This window comes from Rhinolophus hipposideros (assembly GCF_964194185.1).
Source record: "Rhinolophus hipposideros genome assembly, chromosome: 19".
Classification (NCBI taxonomy): domain Eukaryota; kingdom Metazoa; phylum Chordata; class Mammalia; order Chiroptera; family Rhinolophidae; genus Rhinolophus; species Rhinolophus hipposideros.
In genome coordinates, this window is record NC_138065.1 from 1,175,476 (window position 1) to 1,199,848 (window position 24,373).

The window sequence follows — 24,373 nt, forward strand, 5'->3', positions numbered from 1 at the left end:
CCTTTGGACATTGACAGGGCACCCACCCACGACTGAGATAATCAATAGGCTGGAGCAGAACCGGTTGGCGCCCCCGCCCACGTCCCCTTAGCAGTCAGAAGCCGAAGGCGAAGGCGGCCGGCTGCCCTAGGAAGGATGCTTGGCCTAATGCATGGCGAGTCAGAGGGACCCGAGCGTTAGTGTCCCTGGAGCAGCCCTCAACCGGAGGGGGAGTTGGTAAACCAAAACCACAGGCCCCTCCCCTCTCAGGCGGGGGACACACAGAAGCAGGTTCTCCAATTTCCCCGAGCTCCCAGCCGCTTACAGCCCCAGCTGCTGGCAGTCGTAACCTCTCAGATCTGTATTGGATTCTTTCTCTTCCCTGTCTCACTTTCCAGATCTATTAAGATCTGGGAATTTTCAGACCCATCAAGTCACGAGCACACGTGGGTGGGCACGGAGCAATCCAAACGGCACATTTGTGACTGGGTGTGGGCACTTTCAGAGGCCGCGAGGAAGCGAGGTGAGCTGGAAGCCCCCACGCCTCTCTCAGCTCACCCTATAGCTCTGTGGGGCTTCTCTGCGATTTACCCGCAGAGGAAAAGGCCCAGGCCTGGTTCATGAGTGGGTGTCTTTCACACACTGATGGGAGCCGAGCATGGACTGCTACATGTGACAGCCCCACTCAGGGGTGGCCCCGAAGAACAGTGTGTGGGAGGAGCCTCCCAGCGGGCCACCCACTTGCCAGTGAGAGGGGACCTGAGCGAAGCGCATACAAGGACTCGTGAACAGTGGCAAATGGCTTGGTTGGTTGGTCAGGGGCCAGGCAAGGGCAAGACTGCAAGGCTGTATGTAAGGAAGTTCTGGGGAAGAGCTGAATGGCTGGAGTCACAGCCGTGGGCATTGTGTCTTGGGGACACTCACTGCAGAGGGGGCACTGAACAGCCAGGGGGACAGAAGGACTCCAGCGGGTAACAGCCAGCCTTTGTCCTCTGCCATGCCAGGCTGGCACAATGAGCCCAGGACTGGTGCAGCTGTGGCAGTAGACATGAGACCGGCAAGGGCTCCTGTCACCAAGGCTGATCTGGCTACCGCCACTGCTGGATGGTTGCCCTGTCAGCAGCAGAGACAGACACTGAGCCCTTGACATGGTCCCCATGGTCCCATGCCTCAAGGAGCCGAGCCAGCCACTGGGCTGCATGGAGATCACCATGTACCTCTTTCAGGCTGGAGGGCAGGGCAGTGTCTCCTTCGTGGGGTTTATATTCCGGATGTGGATTTACCTTCTGGCCCAAGTGCCTTGGACAGCACCAGAATCGAAGGACATGAAGGAAATGGTTTATCCTTATGCAATGCCACATAGGATCTCCTTCATCCATGGGAATGCATGTGACAGTGAGGAAATATGACAGTGGGCATATGACACAGGCTCCTCTGGCCCTACCATACACACCACCCAGAAGCTGCCAGCCTGCCAGTCTATTGGCACGGCCTCCTTACAGCACATCTAAATACCAGCTTGGAGAAACACCCTCTGGGACTGGGCTATTTGCCTTTAAAATGCAGCGTATATTTTAAACCAATGGACACTGTACAGTGCTGCATTCTGGACCACTAGAAATCATCGGTCAGGAACCAGGGTTGGAAGTGGAATACCCCTTACCATCAGTCTCCATGGCCCTTGGGGGAACATGTGCTTCCTGTCCCTATAAATTTAGGCCCTGCTGGATTAGAAGCCCTAGATCCCAGGCAGGGAGATGTGTCTACAGGAGTCCCAGTAAGGGTACCCCTAAAGCTAAGAGTACAGCATCTTCTGGGTCATTTGGGGTGCCTCATGCCAACCGGCCAGTAGACAAAGAAAACAATTACCCTGGCAAATGACATTTGACCTTGATTATCCCACGTCCAATGGGACTCATGGAAAGGCAGCTGCAGCAATGGCGGCCTGTCAAGGGCATGGCAATGAAAGGCTGAGGGCTTCAAGGATGCGGGTGTGGGTTTTTCCACTGGGAAGCCCCAGAGATCAACAGAATGCATTGCAGAGGAGGGAGGTATTGAATACTAATTACAGCCTTGGAACCAACTGCAGGAATGGTTACGGTAGTTTGTCCCACTAGCCCTCCTAGTTGTAAGACTTCTAAAGAATTAGAAATGGCCATCAGTGACCACTTTGAAGAATCAGTAATGGGACAAAGTGAACTTAGCATGGGGCCACCAATGGGTCTGAGTACTGCACAGGTGGGTGTACCTGTGACCCATATCCTTCAGCCGTCACCTCCACAAGGAGAAGGCTCTCCCTGAGAGCTTTTCCTCTGACTGTGGGAGCATGTTTGCGCTCAGGCCTAGCCAGGAGCTCTAGAGGGTTAATGCTTCCAGAAGCAGCCCTCAACCTCCCCACAGGAAGTTGACCCGTAACACCCTAGTTCCTTTGCCCCACGCCCCACGGTGGGATTCTCTGAGATGGGTTGGCTACTGTCTCGTAGAACCCCAGGCGGGACTGAGCCCAGTACTCCACCAGCTGTTACACACCTTCCCTTTCCTGTCTCACTTCTCCACCCTCTGCCTCTGAGCATGACCTTCCAAACAAACTACTTGTATTCAAGGTCAACTCAACATCTGCTCTCAGGGAACCCGTTGTCTTAGTTAGTTCGGGCTACTGTAGCTGATTCCCACAGACGGCGTGTCTTAAACAACACACATGTGCTTCTCACAGTTCTGGAGGCCGGCAGATCTGGTGTCTGGAGAGCAGTCTTCTCATTGTGTGCTCACCTGGTGGGGAGCAGACAGGAAGCAAGCCCCCCCGAGCCTCTTTTTTCTTTAAAGGTAGTCTTGCAAAGCCTTCTGGGAGACTGGCAGGGTACAAACACGTTTTGAAATATGTTTAGGCTCCTTTTACGTTTGCTCTGTGGCGCCCAGGGTACCGTAGGCCTGCGGGTTGCAGCGCTTGGGCTTAGGCGAGTGTGTGGCGCCCCCGCGTGGTGGCCGGCGCAACACCCTGGGTTCTCCGCTCTGTCCGCGTCCCGGCCGCGCACGGTGCCTCCAACTCTCCTCCGCCCTTTTGGTGCCTTCTGCTCGCCACCCCCCTCTCCTGCAGGCTCACCCCTCCGCGGCAGTGGCCCCTCCTCTATTCTGTCTTCCCAGGCGCGCGTTCCGCACGCTGAGTCCGAGGTCAACCCCCTCCCCTCCCACGCCTCGTCGCGCTTCCAGTTTCGCCCAACACAAACACTCCCCCAGTTATTTTATTGCTGTATACAGAAGTCAGTTAATGCCCCCTGAGCGCCCTCCCACCCCCTAGCAGTGGCTGAGGCGCCTGCTGGGGGCACCGGCGCAGGGCCTTGATCCGCGGGTGTGAGGGTAGTCGTCGCACCCCGCCATCGGGGGCCCAACTACCTCCAGTGCCGACGCCCGGCCAGCGGGTATCCGCGCCCGCAGCCCCACGCTCTGGGCACCGGGAAGTGGGCCAGAAGCGGCTGCTCCTCATTTGGTGGGAGGCGAGGCTCGCGGGCACAGGGCGGCGAGACCCCCGCCACGCCTCCCAGGCTTCGTCGCGCGCCCTGCAGGGGTGCTGCGCTGGGCCCCTACTCCGAGTAGCAGTAGGTCCCGTAGGCCGCCTGCTGGGGCTGCGGGAAGCCGAAGCTGCGCACTCCGGGATCGGGGAGGCCCCCGCAGCGCGGCCGCGGCGACGTGATGGGGAAGCGCACGCTGCCGTCTGCCAGCCAGCCGCCGTCGCATTGGTCCAACCCCGAGAACTTCCAGGCGGCGTAGAGGTGCCCGACCTTGGCCACCAGGGCCCCGCGCCGCCGGCACGCCGCGTGGGCTTCAGACAGCGTCAGCCGCCCGGGCACGAAGAACACTCGGCCTGGGGACCGGAGGAGTCACTGACTGGCCGAGGGCAGGGCGGGTGTGGCGAGGATTCGGGCTCCCGCGGAGCCGAGCGGACGGCCAGGCGGAGGAGCGGGGCGCCGGGCTGGCTGGGAGGAGGGGAAGTCCCCAGGCGGGGGTGCAGGTCGGGTTGCGGGAGGTGGGAGGCAGCGGGTAGGCGGAGGGGTGCAGGCCCCGGGCTCCAAGAGACTGCAGAGCCGGCGGTGATCTCAAGCCTCCCGCCTTCCATTTCCCCGCCCCGTTCTCCAGCCCCCGCCCCGAATCCCGGGCTCAGCCGCGGTCGCCCGGCCCCGCCCCCTCCGCCGCCCGTCAGGCCCCGCCCCTCGGCCCCGGGCGCTCGCCCCGCCTCCCCCTGCTCACCTGCCAGCGCCGAGGTGAAGCAGAAGGCGTCGTAGCGGTCGCGCTTCCGGTCGCGGGGCCCGTAGCTACGGATACCAGGCCGACCGTGACCGCCGCACGGAGCGCGCGCGGTGAGCACCGGGTAGCGCACGGAGCCCTCGAGCAGCCAGCCCGCGTTACACCAGTCCAGTCCCTCGGTCCACGCTGGCGGGAGATGGGGGTTAGAGGCGTCTGCAGGAAGGAGCCAGGCCCGGAGGTCGCCTCGGCCCCTGCGACAGCCTGGAGGGGACCTCGGCGGTGCCGGGGCTCGGCGGCTCACCCTCGTACAGCTGGGCGTAGGTGGCCAGGCGTCCGTCCTGCTCCTCGCACGCCTGCTTCGCCTCGTAGTAATTAAACTGGTACCGGCCGCGGCTGGGCTGGTACGGAAACACCACACCTGGGAGGGGGAAGGGCGGACAGCCTGGGGACGGCCGGCAGACCAGGGAGGGGGAAGGGAAGGCGGCACGACCATGGAGGGGGGACCCCAGGGAGATGCTGGGGGAGGAGCCCTGGGAGACCCTAACACCCCGGCAAGAGAGGAACGCGGTGGGAACCGAGGGGCCTCACCCTCCAGGCGCAGCGTCAGCGCCACGCTCTCGTCCTCCAAGCCGTTGATAAGCTCACAGCGGTACCGGCCCTCGTCCTCCAGGCGGACGCCCGCAATGACCAGGGAGGCGTCTAACCGATGCCCCTTCCGCATCCTGGCTCGCCCCCCCAGGGCCCCGTAGCCCCGGGCGTGCAGTCCGTTGGTGATAAGGATCGGCGTTTCCCGGAGCTCCCCTGGTTCCACTTTGCTCCAGCGTACCTTGTAGCTGGGCGGCGGGGTACCCAGGACGCAGGGCAGCGTGGTCGTGGCCCCACGACGAGAGTGAATGACCTCGTGGATGGGGGGCAGGAGGTAGTGGGGGCCCCGGTAGGGTGCTGAGCAGAGGGGGCCACAGTGGCAGGATCCCCCCGACCCCCACTGCCCCAAGTGCCCATCCAGTCCCTGTTCCCCAGGCTCCCCCATCCTCCCCTCCGTTTCCCACTCAGCAATAACTCACTCCCTGCGTACCTCCAACAATTGCCCTTTCCAACTTTCCCCACAGCTGGAGCCTCTTCCCCCAGGTATCTAGATTCTGGACGGAGCCAAGGTCTTACCTAGGTCCCCCAGGGCTTTGTGGAAGATGGTGAAGGCCCAAGGAAGAAGGAAGTGGCAGAGTGTGGGGAGATTGAGCCAGCCTGGCATGATGGGGAGTCAGCCCGCTCAGTCTGCAGGGCACAAAGGGTGGCCATTCTTTAGGACTAAGGGAATGGACGCAGGGCAGGGAGGCAGGTTGGAGGTGAAATTTCATCAGGGACTCCTCTGAGGGGAGTGTCCAGCTGGAAGCCATGGGGACAGAAAAAGGGGCTTATATTGGTGACAAAAGGAAGGTGATGGGGGAGAGGCTCTTCTTCCTCTCTCCCATCCCTTCTGTCTGCAAGTCCTGATTTAGCACCTCCTCTCCCTAGCCCCTTCCCATCACAGGTGCCATTTCCCAAGTCTTGCCATCTGGATTACCAGCTCCAGTCTCCACCCTCCCAACACCCATTCCCATCCAAAGTCAGAGTAAATATGATCTGGTCACTCTTCTGCTTAAAACAGTGGCTCCCATTTCCCTGGGGGTAAAGCCCAGTCTCCTCACCACTGCTTCCAGGGCTCTCTGGGATCCAGCCTCTCCCTGCACCTCACCACCTGTGCCCTCTGCCCTGCGCTCCAGACATGTTGTACTTGCAGCTCCCGAAAAGCCCAAGTTCACTCTCAGCTCCTTCTCACAGGCCTGGTTGGCTGGGCCTCACCTCCTCTGGGAAGCCCTCCCCCTCCACACTGGTGCAGTGTGGTCTGCTTCCCCTATTGCACTGGACTGGGGCCTTTTTTCCTTAGAAGTAACTTTTATTAGCAAATTGCCAGTGTGAATTTGAAAGCAATACATATGCATTTGTAGACTATGACAGGCAGGTTTCCAGTAATTATAAAGTTATAAAAAAAAATTTCAAACAATTGTCTATTTCAGTAGTTGATTTTTCCCTTTCTTTATTGTTTCTCTTCATCACCTTGACCATTTTTGAAAAACTGAGGACCCCTTGGTTCTATTCATTTTTAAAATCTGGTTCCTCCACTTCCTAGCTGCATGACTTTGAACGAGTTGCTTAACCTCTGTCTGCCTCAACATCCTCAGCAGTCACATGCAGATTATAATACACACCTCCTTCCCTGAGTAGCCATGAGGATTTGATGAAAATAATACATCTAAATTATTTAAAATAGTGCCTGATGCGTAGTAAGTGCCCAGCATGGTTTCTGGCATACAGTCGGCGCTAAATACATGTGTGTGTGTCAGTGCATGAGCTCACATTCAGGACATCTGGGGGGTCTAGCTGGGATATGGGGAGAGGGAGGAAACACCAAGGAGGAGAAAGCTAGGGAGCTGAGTTCCACCTTCTTGCAAACGAAGGCCAAAGATGACCTCGCTGTAGAAGTGGGGGTTGGGCACAGAAAGGACTTCCAGTGGTTAAAAGGGAAAGGAGGTATCTGGGGCAGGGACATGAGCGAGAGAACCATTCTCCTGCACCGAGAACCTGGAAAGCAGGGTGATGGGGCACCGAGACTGACGGAGGGAGCAATGGTAGTGAGAGCTGGCACTAACCAGTTCAACGTTGAAAGTGCCTGAAACGGCTCTAAGTAGTGACACGTGTACTTTTACATTCACTCCCCTCAGTAAGCCCAGGAACGGTTGTGAATTCTATTTCATGTGCTCAAACAAAGGTGCACATGTTTTAGGAAAAGCAGTGTAGAGGTCAAACTGCCTGTAAGAGGAGGGGCTTGCTGGGGTCTGAATCTGAATCTGACAGTGAGGGGAAGCCCCTAACCACTGATCTATACGTCCATATTTCTGAGGCAGGTGCGCACACACCTGCATACCCCTTAAAAGAATGAGAGGCCAACAGCTCCAGTGCCTACCTGTTAGAAGCTGCTGTCTTCACGGAGGTGGAGGGAGCGGTGATTGGCAGCTTTCTGTCCTGCTGGAGGGACAGGTTCCCCGTGAAGGAGTTGCCTGGGCCCCTGGAGGTCGAGGGACCTTAGAATCCAGGACTTGGGCACCTGGTCAGTGCAGCTGCTCCTTTTGCACCTTTGAGGAAAGGCTTCTGCCCTAAGCTCACAGAAGAAACCAGGGTGACAAGAACTCTGCTAGCCGTCAGTCCACTAAGCTAAGCTAAGTGACCGGTGTCCAGCCCTCTGACCAGGCACTATTTCTGTGGGGCTTGGGATGAGGGCTGGGGACCCACGAAGGCGCGGGGAGTAAAGGAGGCAACCAAGAAGGGTCACCTAGAAGAGTGTGGAAATTGGGGTGCAGCTTCTAGATGCTCACTGACCAGGGAAGTGTGGATTGGTTGGTGGGTATGAGGATGTTGGGCCAAGGGGCAGGGGGATGAACTGCAGGTGAGGCTCGAAGACCCATAGCTGTCCAGCTCCAGCTGCCTCCGTTTTTCCACATGGGCCCCATCTAAGGAGCACCCCTTCCCTCCTGCCCCCACGAAGTGCTCACCTCTGCCCTCGGGTGCCTGGCTGTGCATTGCCTATGGGAAGAGGCGCTCAAGGTGGGAACCAGGCTTGTAGGACCTCCAGCTGCTTCAGGAAACCGGAGCCCTCTGTCCAGTCCCCCTGTCTGTCCATCTGTTTGTCCCTTCCTTCTCTGTCTCCACCCCATCGGAAGCACAATTTCCCATTGTCTCTGTCTTTCCCCCTATTGTTGAACAACAGGGGCCCTTTCTTTATCCTGTGGGTAATGACAACGAAATGTCAACAGCTGGGGATGTGGGGTGCAGGACCGGCGGGCACACACCACCGGAAAAAGGACCTGGGTGGGGGTGGGCTTAGCACAGGAACTGACATCCCCCAGGAGCACAGAATGGGGGAGAAGGTTGAAATTGGGTCCCCCTCAATACTCCATGCTTCGAGGCTCTAAAGAAATTTGGGGTGAGGCCAGGGGGAGGGCGGGCTCCATAGAGGGTGGAGTGAGCAGTTGGAATTGCAAAGAGGAGATGGAAATTAGGGAGGGCGACGTTTCTGTTCCTGGGAAGGGACATGGGAATTTCTGAGGCTGGAAGCAAGGTCTCCGAGAGAGAGGTCATCATATTTGTCCCCTAGCTCCCCACCTCCTCCTTCAGCTCAGGTGGATAATCTTCAAGCTCTCCAGAGAAGGGAGCTCCTTCCTCCACGTGCCTGGGTGGGGAGCACTTTTCTCACGCCCTTCTGGTTGGGAACTTCTTTCTGAAGTCTAAGCTCATTGTTGAAACCTCTCTCCTGAGGTATAATTTACAGGTGACAAAGTACACACACCATGTAACTACCCCCCATCAAGATATAGAAACTTGCTACCACCCAGAATAAGCACACTCGTTTTTGTTCACTCTCAATGCAGAGGGAGGACTCCCTCCATAAATAGCCATCTAGAAACGCTCTGAGCGTCCAGTCGCGTCTCTGCCTTTTCTCTCCACCGAGCAACCCCACACCGGGAGGTAGTTTTGTTTTTAGAACCATACAAGTTCAGACCCAGAGGGGCTCAGGATGCCGCCTCAGTTATCAGACCAAGAGGAGATGGGAGGGGAAGGGCCCCGCTGGGTCTGCAGTCAAATCTAGAACTGGCTGGTTTTTTCCCATGACCCCCCCCTTCTGCTCCTCTCCTCGACTCTCCAAGTCAGAAGTGGCAGGCTTTTCTCTGGGACCAGATGGAGCGGGTGCCCACCCCACAGTACTCCTTACGGCCCCAGTCACTGTCTTTTCCCTTGTCCACCCCATCCTTTCCCTCCTCCTCCCAGAGAGGACAAACAGAAGACAAATACCCGCCTGTCTCCTGGGCCAGGACACTGTGATCCACGGCCTCCGACTGGCCTCTGCCCAGCTCAAACAGCCTCCCGCGGTGGGGGGGGGCATAATGGCTCCACAGCAGTCACTGCCACCATTCCCACGCTCACGCAGCACCCTCCAGCACCCGCCACTCCTTTCCCCGAGATCACTCCTGAATTGTGGCTTGGAAGTCTCTGGTATATAAGTCCAGAAAAGGCTGAGTTGGGCATCCAGGGAACCCTAGAACCATTTGATAGATGCAGAAAGAACCCCTGAGGATGGAAGAGAAGGGAAAAGACCAGGAATAAAATACAGTGAATAGCCAAGCTGTGTTTAGTTTGCTCAAGGTCACTTTCATTCTCAGTTTTCCCCAAGATGCTTTGAAATAGGAATGGGGTAAACTGGCTCAGGCTTGAGTTTGGCACCTTTTCACTGAACTAGCATCTTCTGAAGAGAGGCCTCTGCCACTCTTGTCGACCGGGGTGAGGTGGGTTCCTCTAGGACAAGCACGGAGTCCTGCCACCTCTTTCCCTACCACCATAGTCTCAGCTTACAACCCCCGGGGTGCATTTGGCTGATCAATTTTCTGGGCCCCTGGTGAAGGCAACCATGATCCCAGTCTCCTACTGGGACTGTCACGGGAAGGCCTGGAAGAGTTGGCACGACACTTTGGGGGCAGGTGGGGGGGGAGGAGCAGGGAGGGAGAGACTAGGTGTGCACAGTCTGGAGGTCTTGCAGGCAGCTCCAGCTCCTCCTCTGCTGGCTGTCACCTTTATCCTCCTCCCTGGGAGCCCCAAGTCACCTTGTCCTTCAGGGCCAGGCTCAGGCGTCATGGGGCTGGGTCCTGGCTGCCCTGCAGGGCCACAAGGGGGATGGGGCCCAGGGAGTCAGCCTTGACAAAGACACACTTTCAACCCAGGAGGCCCCACTGCACCCTTTGTTCTGTGCATAGAGCTGAGGGTGCAAGGAAGGAAGGGATGGGGTGCTGCCAACCCAAGGCATGGGCATGAGGCCACATGGGTTCTGGGAGGAACACTGGACCATGGTCAGGAATCCCATTCCTGCCAGACGCTAACCCTCTGATTATCAAGCGGGCACCACTTCTGCCCAATGGGACTGGCTGGTGTGGGGGGAGGAAACGGCATTCTGCCAAGTGAAAAGCACACGATGGATTGTTCTGTGGTTGGTTCAAATTGAAGGAAGGCTAGAGTGGGGGAGAACAGGTGGCAAAAGGATGAGACCCACTGGACCCACTCATCCTCACACTAGCCACAACCTCTAAGAACAGGCGTCCCAGAAAGTCAGGCAGCCATAGAGGAGAAGAGGGAAGAAGGAAAGAAAAGGGGATGGAGAAAGGGAGGAAGGGGAGGCCAAAGAGATTTGTCCCTCTCCCTCTTCGAAGTTCCATCTCTAGTGAGAGCAGGAGGGTGTCACCGCTGTGCTTCACATGCCCTTGCAGCCCTGGCAGGAGACTGAGCTTCTCCTGGAGCTGCCCTGCCCAGCCCGGAAGTCCCGGACACAGCTCGGTCCTGTTCATCCTTCCGGCCCCACATCAGGCTGCAGCAGGCGCCCTGCGGCGCCCTGCGGTGTGCGGGGCTCTGCTCCCAGCTCTCCCGCTGTGCACGGTGGGGGCATCACCACGTGTCTGGGGCGAAGGATGTTCCAAGATGAAAATGCAGCAGAAATCCTGCAGCTCCGGGGTGTCCTTCAAACTCTTCTTGCTTCTCGTGCTTAGCTAAGCTCTAGTTCAGAGGTAGGGAGCCCCAGTTTCTCAAAGCATTTTTCTTCCTGTCTGTGGCAGTGCCAAGAGAAAGCACGAGGCTGGGATTCCTAGCTGTTTTTAGCTCCAACGTTGCCCTCTTTCCCACCCCTACTCCCACTAGTAGAGGTGCCTTTTGTGCGGCTCCTTTCGGGACATTTTCCACAGCATTTTAACTCATATACCTGGAATATGCGTATCTCATTAAAAAAAATAATTTAGGGGTGGCTGGTTAGCTCAGTTGGTTAGAGCCAGGTTAGAGAGCTCTTAACAACAGGGTTACCGGTTCGATCCCCAAATGGGCCACTGTGAGCTGCGCCCTCCACGACTAGATTGAAACAACTACTTGCCTTGGAGCTGATGGGTCCTGGAAAAACACACTTAAAAAAATAACTTAAAAAAAGCAACCCAAATGGATATGTTGGCTACCTAGAAGTGGCAGCAAGCACCACAAAGGAAAGGGGGCCACTGTTGTGCCCTGCCGGCGTCCCCCATCCCTTCTCCCCCAGCACAAACAGCATTTACACACACTGGGGTGTTCAAGCCCCTTCAAAGAAGGAAGACAGGAGAACTGAAGGGGCTGTGACACAGGGCTCTGGAGAGAAGGATGGTACCAAGGGTGGCAATGGTGCTTCAAAGAGAAATAAATGTCTGTCAAGCAGAACCCACACTAGACTGCGTCAAAGAACGGCGCCTCGTGGCTGAGATGACAGTTTTCTCGTTCCACTGCCGTTTTCTGTGTCGTCTCGCCCTGGGGTTACTTAGATACTCGTAGGGACAATGACATACAACACGGGATTATGGTGAGAATCAAATATAATATTTGTGAAAGTGTTTTAAACTATAAACCACTGTTTTAAAGAAACCTGTTCTTTTAAAATAGTAAAGCGCTGTGCACAAGGGATTGTAGTATTTTTATTATCATGAACTAAAACGGTTAAGGAAATAGGAAAATTAGCAAGTGCTTAGGTGGAGGGTCGGGAAATAATATCAGAGAAACACCCTGTGAGACACAGGTGCACCTTTTTTTTTCCTCAACAGAAAGAAAAATAAATAACGTTCTATTGGGTAAACATGTGCCAGTATTTGTTATACAGACTTTTAAAAATCCCACATTGTGGCTGCAGCCACGCGCTCGTCTCTTCCCCCAGACTCAGATTTCACTAACAGAAAAAAAAGGACTGAGAAGTGGAGGAAGTGACTTAACATGGATTTAACAGCCCAGAAAAATAACCCCACGCCTTCGTTTTTAGGATTTAATTTTGCTCCAGCAACTTGGAAAGGAATTCAAGGTTTGGCGCCATCAGGGTCGCCCTCCCGCGTTTGTCGTCATCTCTGCGCCAAGGCCCTTCGCACCGAGGACCTCTGGTTGGTGTCCATTTGCTGTTTTAAGATTATTTTTTCCTGATGAAATGTGCTAATTGTAGAAAAACTGAAAAGCAGAGAAAAGCTGTAAAGCAGGGGAACCCCTCATAATCCTTCTACCTAGGCATGAGTGCCTGTGACACGTCGAGTGTTCTTCCCTTGTTATTTTAGCTGTGCCTAGGGATTGTTGGTTTATTTTTTGAGACAGAATTCACATACCACAAAATTCACCCTTCCCCCCTCCCCTTTTTCTTAAGTGCAACACCTCCGGAGCCTCCGGAAATGGGCACGCTCTGGGGCTGTTTCTATGGCAACCAAACCTGCAAGTGGGCCCACCCCCACGCTGTACGTCCTCGGAGGACCGGAACTGTGGTTCCTCCTCACGTCTCTATGGTTTCGACAGCCTAGAAGGACCTAATCGGCACTTCCGGTAAGATGGCGGCGCACGTGGCGACTCTGACTCGTGTTTCCGCGGAGAGGACCCTGCTGTGATACGAAGGTGAGGGGGTACTAGGTCTGGAGTGGTGGCAGTCGGAGCCCAGGCTCAAAAGAGTAGTTTATCCCAAGTAAAACTGCGGCAGGAAGGCTGGAATTTGGATCTCAAGAAGAGGGAGGTCTAGGGAATGGGGAGCCGGCTCTTGGAAGCGCTGTAAGAAGCGTGCTCCTGGGCCACCTCTTCCCGAGAAAACTCAGGTTGAAGGGAGAGGAGACAGTTTCTGAAAGTGTCCCCACAGCCTGCGACCTTGCCGCTGCTGTCCACGGGCCCCCGTTGTAAGTCCGTGACGGCGCTGAGTGCGCGGGGGTCGGGGTGGAGCGCGTCCCGGCGTCGCGGGGCGTGTTGTTTCCAACTACTGCGACCTGGGCTAGGCTGTGCTAGGACTTCCGCGCAAAGCACGGAGACACTGAGGGAAGGACAGGGAAAACCCTGGGAGGTCAGTGTAGTGCTGAGGACGCCCCTCCGGGACTGCCTGAGGCCCTGGACCCACTGCTCTCCAGTTGTTTCTCTGGGGCAAGTGACTAAACCTCTCGGTGCCATTGCTTCGTTGTAAAGTGCAGCACTCTCACCTTCTAACAGGGCTGTTGGGAAGATGAAATGAGGTCATCTGTATGAATCAGTTAACAGGCTGGCAGTGAGTAAATGCGTAAATGTTACTATTGTTGAAATCGGGGGGCTGATAGATCCGAGACTACTTCTGAGAAGAGTTTTGAGGTGGCCTTAAAGGCCTCAGTGTTTGATTTTTACTTCCCTTTAACAGTGTGAAGAAGCAAGGGAGGGCCATTTTCACTCATTGGTTTTCTGTTGGAACTCTCAGGGTATCAGTTAGGTTTTCAGATAATCATCTTTCACGGTGGAAATGCGAATAGAAAGTCGTTCTGAATTTGCTTTCTTCATACCTAACCAGACTGGTCATCATTCTTAAGCCTCATACGTATTGTTTAGGAGAGGTGACAACGCCTTGTCTGACTTTTGTAAAACATACTTACTAGACCTTCTTAAACTCACGTGAAAGTTTCACCCTTCAGAGCTGTCACTTGGGGAGGCTTCAGGATTGTTCCAGTAGTGCCACTAGCCAGCTTTAAATCAGGTCTGCTATGTCTGAAATAGATGATCTTAACACAAGTTGAGTTTAGTGAGGCAAGTCACCACTGGTAATCTCAGTTTTGTTTGAATGTCTTCTGTCACGAGCCATCTGAACCATTTCAGAGGCAAATTTGGTATATAAGTTTGATAATGCCATTTTGGGGTCCAAAAGGAGGGACACTGGAGTGACTATAGAAACATAGCGAGCTGGGATGTGATAGAGGGCCACTTTGGATTCAGGCAGCCTGGGCTCATATGCCAGCTCGCTCTCTTACTAGCTGTGTAACCCCAGGCAAGAAACCCGGGCTCTCTTTTCCTGGCTTGTAAAGTCAGGATAAGTCCTACCTCACAGGACTGGAGGGATAAATGAGATAATATATGTGCAATTCCCCTGTGATGCATTACATTTTCAATAAGCGTGCCCTTCCGAAGTTGGACAGTTTCAAGACGGGCACTCAACAAGATTGAGAGACAGCGCCGTTGGGAAGAGGTGTATAGCCCCCACAGCGAGAGCACAGTGGAAATGCCAGGGCGTGGGTGTAGGACGTGGGCTCCGTTAAGTCCAGTTACACCTCCAGTTAACAGGCATTTCCTCCTTGCTTTGTTTTTTCGTGGTGCTGAGCCATGGGAGGTGTTCTCATAGTCAAGATGAGGCTTCTGCAGATAAGCTGCCCGGGCTTGAGTTCTGTACACGTGAGCTGCGTGACCTTGAGCAAGTCACCTAAGCTCCTCTGGCCTTTGTTTCCTCATTTGGAAAATAGGGCTACTAACACGTTCCTGAATGCCAAGTTCAGGAACTCTTCCTGGACTGGGAAGATTAAATGAAATCCACGGAAAGCCTTACCCAGACTGGCATGTGGTGATCTGTCCATCAGTGTAGGTACATTAATAACTGGGCAGGTTGACGTTGACCTCTCGGTGGTCAGATGGAGCGCTCCGCAAGGACCCGCCTCCTTCCTCTGTCTCTGCCTCAGGTTCAGGAGAGAATTCTTAAGAGAGCAGTCAGGAAGGATTCGATGGGTGATTTGGGCACTTTCTGCTTTCCTCTTAAATGGATGATAGGAACCTCCTCTCTGGCGAGGACCTGAGAACAGTGACTTCTCTCACCATGAGTGTCACCCCGGAGGTCAAGAGCCGGGGGATGAAGTTTGCTGAGGAGCAGCTGCTCAAGCATGGATGGACTCAAGGTGACCCCCATAGGGCCCCCACACCTCCCAATTCCCTGCCTACCCTGTGTCTAGGGGAGAGGCAAGGTGCACGATTACTCCTGTGCAGTCCATTCAGCTGGAGAAGGAAACGCTAGTTTAAAGGGAAATTTGCTGAAGAAAATGTCTGACTTTTCCAGAAAAGGGAAGGAGGAGGAAGAAATTTGACAAGGGATAGTAGGAAGTGTTGGGAGGACGGCGAGAGGGAGGAAGAAGTGTGACCTCTGTTCTGAAAGGATTATGAAGGAAAGATAGCTCGGGCTCAGACACGGGGGGGAGTGCATGGGCAGGTGCTAGAAAGAATGGAACTGGAGGGCGCTTCCAGAGCAATGGACTCTGCCCAATGGTGGGTGTGCGACGGCAGGAGTGGCCTGTGTTGGGGGCAGAGTGAGGGTTCGGGCCAGGCCGAATAAGCCCAGTCATTCACTGTCTCTGCAGGCAAGGGCCTGGGCCGGAAGGAGGACGGCATCACCCAGGCCCTCAGGGTGACGCTAAAGCAGGACACGCGTGGGGTAAGCCTGGGTGGGCTGAGGGGCGTGTGGATGGGAGAGGGGCCCCTTGAGGACAGGGAGGCAGGTCCTCAGAGTTCATACTTCTTGTGGCAGGTGGGACATGACCCTGCCAAGGAGTTCACCAACCACTGGTGGAGTGAGCTCTTCAACCAGACTGCGGCCAGCTTGGTGGTGGAAACTAGCAAGGTATGAACTCTCAGGGAGGGGCACCTGGGATGTGAGGGCCTGGGACGTGGCCTGTCACCCACTCCCTGACACGTGCCCACAGGATGGAGTACAGGTGCGGCGCCTGTCTAAGGGGACCACCCGTCAGAGTCAGCCCAAGCCCAACCTGCTGTATCAGAAGTTTGTGAAGGTATTAGACACTGCGGGCGGGAGGGTCCATCCTTCCTCCCTTCCCTGGTCTCCCCTGCGGCCTGAACCATTGCCTGGGAAGCCCTCCCTGTTCTCAGGATGTCCTAATGGGGATCCTGGGACCAGCCTTGCTGTTGCTTAATCAGACTGCCCAGACCTTTGGCAGGAATTAGGACCTCAAGGTTGCATGGTCCCTGCCATCAGCTGAGGGGGCAGTGACAGGAAGTGGGATTATCCGACCCATCCTCATTATCTAGAAGTGGCCAAAAGGGGGGCAGAGGGACTTCTGGAGAGCCCACAGCTGGCTAGGAGGGGCAGACAGCAAGAGCAGACGGGTAGAAGGGAGCCGACATTTCACGGCCTCCTCGTACGTGCTAAGGGCTCTGCGTGGTACCTAAGGAACTGCCCGTTTCCCATCACCTGCTGCCCAGTCCCAGCTCCCGCCCGGCAGTTTGTCCTGCGTGGAGCACCCAGTGTCCTAGCAGATTGCATCGTGTCACTGACTCCTTGACTTACGGTGACACGATCCAGATGTATCAGACTGGCTCATATGCCCTTCGTGCCTGTCCCTGCGACTTCTCTCGGGAGCTCTGCACTTTAGCCAGATGGAATCGGATTCTTTTCAAGGTACCGTGTTCTTTCACGGTCACGTGGGACACTCTGCTCCCTTTCTTCCTTTACCTGCTGATTTTTTCTTGTCTTCCAGAGCTCAGCTACCTTTAGCAACTTTGCCAAACCCTGCCTTCTGAGCGGGGACTCCTCCCCTACACAGGAAACACTTCATTATAACTGTGTGTTCCGCCATCTTGTCCGTCACCACGTAGATTCCATCTGAGTGGGGCCCCTCTCATTCCACTCTGTCCCCCACCCCTCGGCCCATAGCTATTGGAGGGGGAGAGGTGCCATCCTTACTGGCAGTTACTGGCATCATGGCATGACCGCCAGGGGCAGTTGTCCCCCCTTGAAGACCTGATGGCCCAGAGCACTTCTTCCTCCCTTGTTCTGCCCACTAGCCAGCTGCGAGCAGGGAGCCCAGGACGACTGCCCCTCCTCGCCCTCCCAGCCCACCTCTTGCCAAGTTCAAGTATGCAGCTGGTGGCACCCCTAGATCTGCCAGGAGTGATGTGGGGCTGGCAGATTTGTGCCTAGGGCTGTGAATTCTGGGGCGGGGTGCGTTCCAGGCAGGAAGAAGGGTGGCAGTGGTGTTGAGCCGGCCTTGTCCAGCCCATGGTCCCTCCTTCTAGAAGGCCACCCTGACTGCAGGTGGGGAGAAGCCAAACAAGGACGCGGAAAGCTGCAGTGATGACGACAGCCAGGGGCCCCAGCCTCCAAAGATGTGAGACTTCGTTTTAATGCTGGGGATGGTGGGAGAAGATGCTTCAGATCAAAGGACCGAGTCTAGTGTGTGACTGGCTTCGGGGTGGAACTGTCGCACTAACCCTTGTCCCGCACCTAGAAAAGTGCCAGGTCCTCCCAGGACAGTGTAGAGGGGAGGTCAGGTTTTCCAGCAGGCCTGTCCTAATGCCTTGTCTCTCCACTCCCCACAGCCTGACTGACGAGATGCTGCTCCAAGCCTGTGAGGGGCGCACAGGACACAAGTGAGTGGCGTTCACTCCTGGGCCTCCCTTCTCTTCTGCTGTCACAAGCCCACCCGTGACGGTGGCCTGTGCCACTTGACTCCTTTCCACCCGAGGGAGAGGATTTCTACTGTCTGCCCTTCTCTGTAGCTGCCTGAGGACAGGGCCCCTACCCCCACCTCTCAGTCTTGAGGACCAGGCCTGTTTTTTCCGACCCTCTTGATTTGGGCCCCGTGTATTTTAGGGCTGCCCGTCTTGGGATCACGATGAAGGCTAAGCTGGCTCGGTTAGAGGCCCAGGAGCAGGCCTTCCTGGCTCAGCTCAAAGGCCAGGCCCCTGGGACCCCTCAACGGCCGTCTGAGAACAAGCCACTCAAAACAAAGAAAAAGAAAAGGAAGCAGAAAGAGGAGCAAGAGGCTACAGCAATGGAAAAGAATTCAGACAAGGAGTCCTCAGGACACGCTGCCCAGAGCATCAGGAAAGGCAAGAAGAAAAGCCAACGTCAAGAAAAGGTCACAGAGGAGAGAGATGGAATGGCCGTAGGGAGTGAGGAAGAGGCGGGCAGAGGACAAACTGCTCCGTCGCCCAGGAAAAGGAAGAAAAAGAGACAGCAGCACCGCGAGGCGCTGGGGGTCGCAGAGGAAGGGGCTGAGGTGGCTGGAGGCGACCTGGGGACAGAGGCGGCGGGGAGCCGGGCACACACTGAGCCGTGTGGCAGACGCAGAAGGCAGCATGAGGACATGCACACAGGGCGGGACGTCGAGGCCACTGTAGGTGGTGGGACCCCAGGAGCAGCAGGCGGAGCGTGCCGTGAGGGGGGCGGCAGAGGTAAGATGAGGCGGTGGCATCCGGAGGGCATCGTGGGTGTAAGAGACGGAGCAGGGGACAGCAGGCCTAGGGACGGCTCAGGGAGCGGAGGGAAGAAGAGGCAGCGACAAGCAGAGGAGGAAGGAGCGGAAGTCAGCACCCACCAGAGGGCAAAGAAGAAGAAACAGAAGAGACTGGCGGTGGGGGTGGGGCGGGGCTCCATGGATTTCTTTTCGGGAGTCAAAGCCTGAGACCTGAGTTGAGGCAGGTCTCCTGCACCTTGGGGAGAGGGGTCCCCCCAGGAGGGACCTGCTCCGGAGCGGTAGTGCCATGCCTTACCTGGCTGCGCATCGTCCCCTTTGCAGCTTCTGGCCCCAGGATCATGAACTCAGGAGCCAGGCAGCCAAGGGACAAGGCGTGCCGGGGCTGTGGGCCGCAGTGCAGACCCCGAGGGGCAGCCTTGCTAAAAGGCTGAAAAGGCCGACTCTGAAACGCCCTGACTTTTCATTGCTGTGCAGGCCCAGGGAAACGAACTTAGGTCTGTGGGCCGGAACATATGATCCAAGTGCTTAAATAAACAGCTTGGGCTCTGAGCTTCTGTGTTCTGACTGCAGCCCCATCCCAGCCCGGGAAGGTCCTAGATACAAATCAAGTTTCCTTGGACGGACGTCCTTGAAGAAACTCCTGTGGTCTTGGCGCAATGTTAAGTGGCAGGGGAAGCAGGAAGCTTGGAAAACCACACCTAGCTCCATGTGTGTCCCTAAAGGGCCAGTGCACCCCCTCGCAGCATCTGAAAAGTCAACCTGCACTGCCAAGGGCCGCAGCTAGTGGCCCCCAGAGATGAGACTGTCTCCAGTGTCATCCCCTGGCACCTGTCACCCATGAACCTCTGCCAGAAGAGCTCCCAGGACTCCACGGTTCTGGGAGAGGGGGCATCAAGGCTTTATTGGGAAAAACACCCACTGCCTCCCCTCACTGCAGACGGTACACACACTCAGTGTCCGGGTACGGTGGCAGGTTCAGCTGGTACTTCTTCTCCAGAGCAGGTGGCACGAAACGACCCCCCAGGTAGTGGTAGCGGCCGGTAAAGTGGGTGGCAGCCTTTTTGGGTGCAGTCAGGGAGATGAGCAAGTCTGGCTGGATCCCTGCAGGGTTTCCCTTCTCCACATCCCATCCTGGAGAGAGAGTTGTATTCAGGAAGAAAGGAATGGGAGCCCCTGCATCCCACCGAGAAACTCGCATCCTTGGAGCTTCCTGGGCTTTGGCGCCAGCATGGAAGGAACACTGCTGAGCTCTTTGCTCCCCAGCCCTGTTGTGGGGCCTGTAAAGCCATGTTCTGCACCTCTAGACTCAGGAGCCGTGGGTCAAGAGTCGGGACTCCCAGGTCCCCACCTCAAGGGGGCAGGACTCCAGGCCCCCACCCCCTCTGGACCCAGTACCTGAGGGAATGTCAATGCTGGCGATGGGCACAGTGAGTCCACTCAGGACGTCTAGGATGCTACGGAACGGCTCCCGAACGTCCCCCTTGAAGCTGAAGCCAAAGATGGCATCCACCACCAGCTCATACAGCTCATCAATCAGCACGGGCTGTGGTGGGCGGGAGAAGGAAAGGATGTCAGTCCGCAGCTGCAGCGCCCTTTGCAGGACAAGGCTGTTCCCTGCACCCAGACCAGTCACAGCCACACGCCATTTTCTCATTAAAATGGCAGTCTGAGGCCATGAGTCAGGCCAAGCTGAGTCCAGACAGCTAGCAGCTCTCTGCCTGTCACTGGGGAGGCCACTGTGTCGGGGAGCCTGAGACGGGGTCACGAGTGCCAGGTTCTGGTCTGTGACTTTGGATAAACCATTTCCCTCCATTGCACCTCAGTCTCTTTACCTGTAAAATGGGTTAATTAAAACAACACCCAGGTTCTCAAGTTCCCCACCCGTAAGTCCATGCATCTGCAGAAAGGGTTTAGACCAGGGGTGTCCAAAGTTTTTTCAACATTTTTTACCAAGGACCATGTGTGGTGGAATACGAATAGCTAGGCCACTTACTCGAGGTGGAGTACTATTGCCTAACCTGGTTTGTTTAAGTAAACTAAATATATTTTTGGAATTTGCTGGGGGCCAATTAAAAATGGATTGTGGGCTGCAGTTTGGACACCCCTGGTTTAGGCTTTTGCTTCAGCTCCTCAGAGGGGCGGATGATGTTTACTGGCTGCTTGGGGGGGGAGGAATGGCCAGAGTGAAAGGAGGGACCAGGGCAGGAGTGGACATAACTTCAGGGAAGGTGGTGCTGGGAACTCGGAGGACACCTGAGGGGGAGGCGGCTCCAACACGCGCCTGCGCCAATAGCACTCAGGCGCCCCTGCCCGGCCCCGCCCCCTGCCAGCGGCCCCGCCCCCTGCCCACGGCCCCGCCCCCCGAGTCTGTCCCGCGGACCAGGAGCAGCAGGAGCTCCCCGGGCCGCGGGCCGCACAGGACACAGGGCACTGGGCGCGCTGCGCGGCGGCCGCCTACCTCCGCGGGCATTTCCCCGAGGAAAGGGATGTCCATTTTCTGACACTGGGTCACCAGAGCAGTGAAGAGGGGCTTGGCAGGCCTTTTGGGGTAGTAGACGGTTGGCTGGTAGCCCTGGGAGGAGAGCGGAGGGGGCTCAGGCCCAGCTCCGAGGGCCGCCCCCGCCCGCCCGCCCGCCGCCCCGCGCGCTCACAAAGAGCTTGAGGTGGCGCGCGCAGACCAGGCCGTCGCCTCCGTTGTTCCCGGGGCCGCAGATGACCAGGACAGTCGGGGGGCTCCTGGACAGGGCCGCGGGCGGGTACGCCTGAAGGCAGAGCGGGGCTCAGCGGGCGGGGGCGCTCCCGCCCGTCCTCCCGCCCCGGTCCTCCCGGCCGTCCTCCCGCCGATCCCCCCGCCGGTCCTCCCGCCGGTCCTCCCATCCGTCCTCCCGTCGGTCCTCCCATCCGTCCTCCCATCCGTCCCCCCGCCGGTCCTCCCATCCGTCCCCCCGCAGGTCCTCCCGCCGATCCCCCCGCCGGTCCTCCCGCCGGTCCTCCCATCCGTCCTCCCGTCGGTCCTCCCATCCGTCCTCCCATCCGTCCCCCCGCCGGTCCTCCCATCCGTCCCCCCGCAGGTCCTCCCGCCGATCCCCCCGCCGGTCCTCCCATCCGTCCTCCCGTCGGTCCTCCCATCCATCCTCCCATCCGTCCCCCCGCCGGTCCTCCCATCCGTCCCCCCGCCGGTCCTCCCGCCCGTCCTCCCGCCGGTCCTCCCATCCATCCTCCCATCCGTCCCCCCGCCCGTCCTCCCATCCGTCCCCCCCGTCGGTCCTCCCGCCCGTCCTCCCGCCGGTCCTCCCGCCCGTCCTCCCGCCGATCCCCCCGCCGGTCCTCCCGCGGCGCGAGCGCAGGCCGGGCCCGCTGACCTTGGCCACGGCGGCGGCGCAGCTGAGCCCCGCCAGCTCCATGAGCTGGTCCACGCTGAACCGGTACTCGTTGAACAGCTCCTCGTCCACGGCCTGGGCCTCCTCCTGGCTGAGCAGAGCCGTCGCCTGAGCGCCGCCGCTCCGACCCGGCCCCGCCGCGGGAGCCCCGCGCCCGCCGGAGCCCCGCCTACCTCAGGTGCCTCACCGCCGCGCTCGCCATGACCGCGGGGTCCCCGCCGCCGCCCGACCTCAGCCGCGGGGGTCCCCACCACGTGGGGCCTGCGCGACAGGCGTCAGCCTGGGCTCTGACGCGCGGCAGGCGCGAGCCCGCCACCAGCAGCCCGAGCCCCAGTAGCGACCGCAGCCGGGACATCCACCTCTCGCGGAACGCGCGCCCGGCCGCCCGGCCGCCCCGGCGCATGCGCGGCACTTCGCCCCGCCCCCGAGAGGCCGGCCGGGTGCCCCGCCGGAAGCGCCGTGCGGCTCCTGCCCATTGCTCTTGCGGGGTTCCGCCTCCGTCGGTGCGCCTTCCTGGACAGCCCGGGTCCCAGCCCTTCCCGGAGCATTTCCCTGCTGCGATAGTTCACGTGTCCAGCTGGGCCGACGTGCTTTGCTCCCCACTGCCCCTTAGGGATAGTTCTTCAGGGTTAGCTTAGCAGTGAGCCCGGGTTCCTGCCCTGCTACTAACTAGCTGGGTGAACCTGGGCACTCCTGTCTGGAAAGTGGGACGAGGGGACGTTCCATAGGGTGGTGGCGCGTGCAAGGCGTCCACAGGGCCTGGTCCGTGGGGCTCAATGCATTAAGCCGGTGTTCTCACGCACGCCTGAACTAAGCGTTTGGTGTAACTTAGGACCCCTGTCACTACACCAGCCTGTTTACCAGGATAGTATGCTGTACTTCCCTAATCATACAGTACTTAACCCTTAATCAAGATACTAGTTATGGGAATAGAAAAATTGTAAACGTTACTAGGCTGAGTATGCCATGGTCAAAAATGTAGTTGAAACCATAGACTCCAGGTCACGATAGTATTTCAAGAAAAAGCTGGAGAGGAAAACTACATTTTTTTACCCAAGAGCTTTTAAGAATGCAAACGCACTCTTGCACGGTTAAGGGAGACGCTTGTTGAATAACAAGCCAGTTAGGGCACTAAGAGAATTATTCAGGTGGAATGAAGTTCCTGTGTTTAAGCTAGATTTCTTCTTTTCTGTGTCATGAATGCCTTTCTGGCTAGTTCTCTGCAGAAGGCGAGAGCCCCTCCAGCTTTAACTACTCGTCTGATAGTCTCCGTTTTAGTTGTGAGGTTTGTCACACCTGTGGGGTGTGCCCTTGGCCTCCAGCGCGCTCGTTTCATGTTTGTTGTGGGAAATTGGACTTACCAGACTGTGACTGTGGTGGAAAACTTTTTGTTAGACTGTGTTTACGGTTGGAAATTGGATTTACCCATAATCTTATCCAAGACCTCATTAAATTGATAACTTACTCAGTATATAAATAGCTTTACTTTTACATATTGTCATGTCAAGACCCCTACAGGCATGTTCTAGACATTAATTTGGTAATTCTTGAGATTCATTTCTAAAACACAATGTGCGGCATGTTTCTTTGACAGAGATAACATTTTGCATACTTACATGTGCCAAGTGATAATAGGAATCATCCTATGTCATCTTCACAGCAACCCTGTTATCCCCATTTTACAGATGAAAAAACTGAGGCTCAAAGATGTTGAATGACATCTGATGGTACAGTGATAGCTGTCAGTAGAGCTAGGATCCCAGCAGCTCGTCCTAGAGTCTGCAGTCTTAAGCACCATTCTATACTGGACTGTTCCCCTAAATGCAGATATATATATATATATATATATATATATATAATGAAAGGCTTGTCACTGCTGACTTCATTCTGATGAGATGACTATAAAATCATGACACAAAATACATCCCACCACACACACCCAGAATTTAGAAAACAACCAAATGAGGGCTGTCCCCAGGGAGGCGGTGCCCAAGACCTGGTCCACCATGTTGCTGTCCTTTCAGAGTTTTCTTTGGGAAATGCCTTCAAAACCAATTTAGGAAAGGTCTTGGATTGAGCACCTGCTTTGCATATATTATCTAATATAATCTTGTCAATCCTATGATATACTTTTATCCTCATGTTATCGATGAGGAAATTGAATGGCAGAGAGAAGTAATTTTCCTAAGATGATACAGTTACTAAATGGTAGAGCGTGACAGTTGACACTGAGTTGGCAACACGTGTGCCTGGCAGACACTGCTACTTGTCCCTCAAAATCCATGCTCTTTTTTTCTGTTGGTAACAGAACCCCTGCGTTTCACCTGGCCATGTGGTTGCCCATCTAACATCCACATTTCCCAGTGTCCCTTGCAGCACCTAGGCATGCACATGCCACAGCCCACTCTCTCAGCCCTCCACTGCTTGTAGGAGACAGGAATGAAGTTCTGTCTGGCTAACAGCTCTGTCATAGAGGCCTTTGTTACCTTGGTGACCTGCATCCTAATAAAGACAAGAATGCCTGGCAAGATACCACAGTCCATGAACATAAGGAAGATGAACGGCTGTGTCTCGAGCACTTATTTTCATGCCTAGCACATAGTAGGTCCTCTACAAATATTTTAATGAATTCTCAAAATCTCATTGCGAAGTAGTTCTCAGTACAGTAGAAGCCCTTTTATA

The 24,373-nt window shown here is 56.4% G+C and overlaps 3 protein-coding genes across 10 annotated transcripts; 1 reads left to right on the forward strand and 2 right to left on the reverse strand.

Moving 5' to 3' along the window:
• Positions 1-3,200: 3,200 nt before the first annotated feature.
• On the reverse strand, positions 3,201-7,933 carry HAPLN2 (hyaluronan and proteoglycan link protein 2). Of its 6 annotated transcripts, none has more exons than XM_081080341.1 (7): positions 7,806-7,933; positions 7,220-7,409; positions 5,380-5,490; positions 4,807-5,160; positions 4,520-4,636; positions 4,222-4,431; positions 3,201-3,838 (listed from the first exon to the last, which is right to left on the reverse strand). In XM_081080341.1, the coding sequence occupies exons 3-7, from the start codon at positions 5,465-5,467 to the stop codon at positions 3,558-3,560; spliced, it is 1,050 nt and encodes a 349-aa protein (XP_080936467.1). In that variant the 5' UTR covers positions 5,468-5,490; positions 7,220-7,409; positions 7,806-7,933; the 3' UTR covers positions 3,201-3,557. The 6 variants fall into 6 exon arrangements, with proteins under 6 accessions (XP_080936467.1, XP_080936468.1, XP_080936469.1 ...); XM_081080342.1 differs by having other exon boundaries at positions 5,380-5,601; XM_081080343.1 differs by having other exon boundaries at positions 5,380-5,601; positions 7,220-7,278; positions 7,806-7,924.
• A 4,717-nt stretch (positions 7,934-12,650) lies between these two features.
• Positions 12,651-18,860, forward strand: GPATCH4 (G-patch domain containing 4; the record flags this gene model as incomplete). 2 transcript variants are annotated; one of them, XM_081026430.1, is made up of 8 exons in its annotated part: positions 12,651-12,729; positions 14,875-14,999; positions 15,456-15,529; positions 15,623-15,715; positions 15,798-15,884; positions 17,128-17,219; positions 17,431-17,481; positions 17,705-18,860. In XM_081026430.1, 7 exons carry the CDS (start codon positions 14,921-14,923, stop codon positions 18,516-18,518), a joined length of 1,290 nt encoding a protein of 429 aa, XP_080882556.1. In that variant the 3' UTR covers positions 18,519-18,860. The 2 variants fall into 2 exon arrangements, with proteins under 2 accessions (XP_080882556.1, XP_080882555.1); XM_081026429.1 differs by lacking the exon at positions 12,651-12,729 and having other exon boundaries at positions 14,864-14,999.
• Positions 17,185-22,111, reverse strand: NAXE (NAD(P)HX epimerase). Of its 2 annotated transcripts, XM_081026432.1 has the most exons (7): positions 21,865-22,093; positions 21,674-21,782; positions 20,963-21,073; positions 20,770-20,883; positions 19,707-19,854; positions 19,260-19,442; positions 17,185-17,457 (listed from the first exon to the last, which is right to left on the reverse strand). In XM_081026432.1, the coding sequence occupies exons 1-7, from the start codon at positions 22,044-22,046 to the stop codon at positions 17,402-17,404; spliced, it is 903 nt and encodes a 300-aa protein (XP_080882558.1). In that variant the 5' UTR covers positions 22,047-22,093; the 3' UTR covers positions 17,185-17,401. The 2 variants fall into 2 exon arrangements, with proteins under 2 accessions (XP_080882558.1, XP_080882557.1); XM_081026431.1 differs by lacking the exon at positions 17,185-17,457 and having other exon boundaries at positions 19,100-19,442; positions 21,865-22,111.
• Between the last annotated feature and the right edge of the window lie 2,262 nt (positions 22,112-24,373).

What these genes read in the sequence shown, in the direction of transcription:
- HAPLN2 (XM_081080341.1), bottom strand. Translation starts at nt 5,467, where the DNA reads ATGCCAGGCTGGCTCAATCTCCCCACACTCTGCCACTTCCTTCTTCCT. An exon ending in GCTGACGCTGCGCCTGGAGG is followed by an intron (nt 4,637 to 4,806) that starts GTGAGGCCCCTC and finishes TCCCCCTCCCAG; the next exon opens with GTGTGGTGTTTCCGTACCAG. An exon ending in CTTCACCTCGGCGCTGGCAG is followed by an intron (nt 3,839 to 4,221) that starts GTGAGCAGGGGG and finishes TCCGGTCCCCAG; the next exon opens with GCCGAGTGTTCTTCGTGCCC.
- NAXE (XM_081026431.1), bottom strand. Translation starts at nt 22,094, where the DNA reads ATGCGCCGGGGCGGCCGGGCGGCCGGGCGCGCGTTCCGCGAGAGGTGG. An exon ending in GCGCCGCCGCCGTGGCCAAG is followed by an intron (nt 21,074 to 21,673) that starts GTCAGCGGGCCC and finishes CTCTGCCTTCAG; the next exon opens with GCGTACCCGCCCGCGGCCCT. An exon ending in CAGCATTGACATTCCCTCAG is followed by an intron (nt 19,443 to 19,706) that starts GTACTGGGTCCA and finishes CTCTCTCTCCAG; the next exon opens with GATGGGATGTGGAGAAGGGA.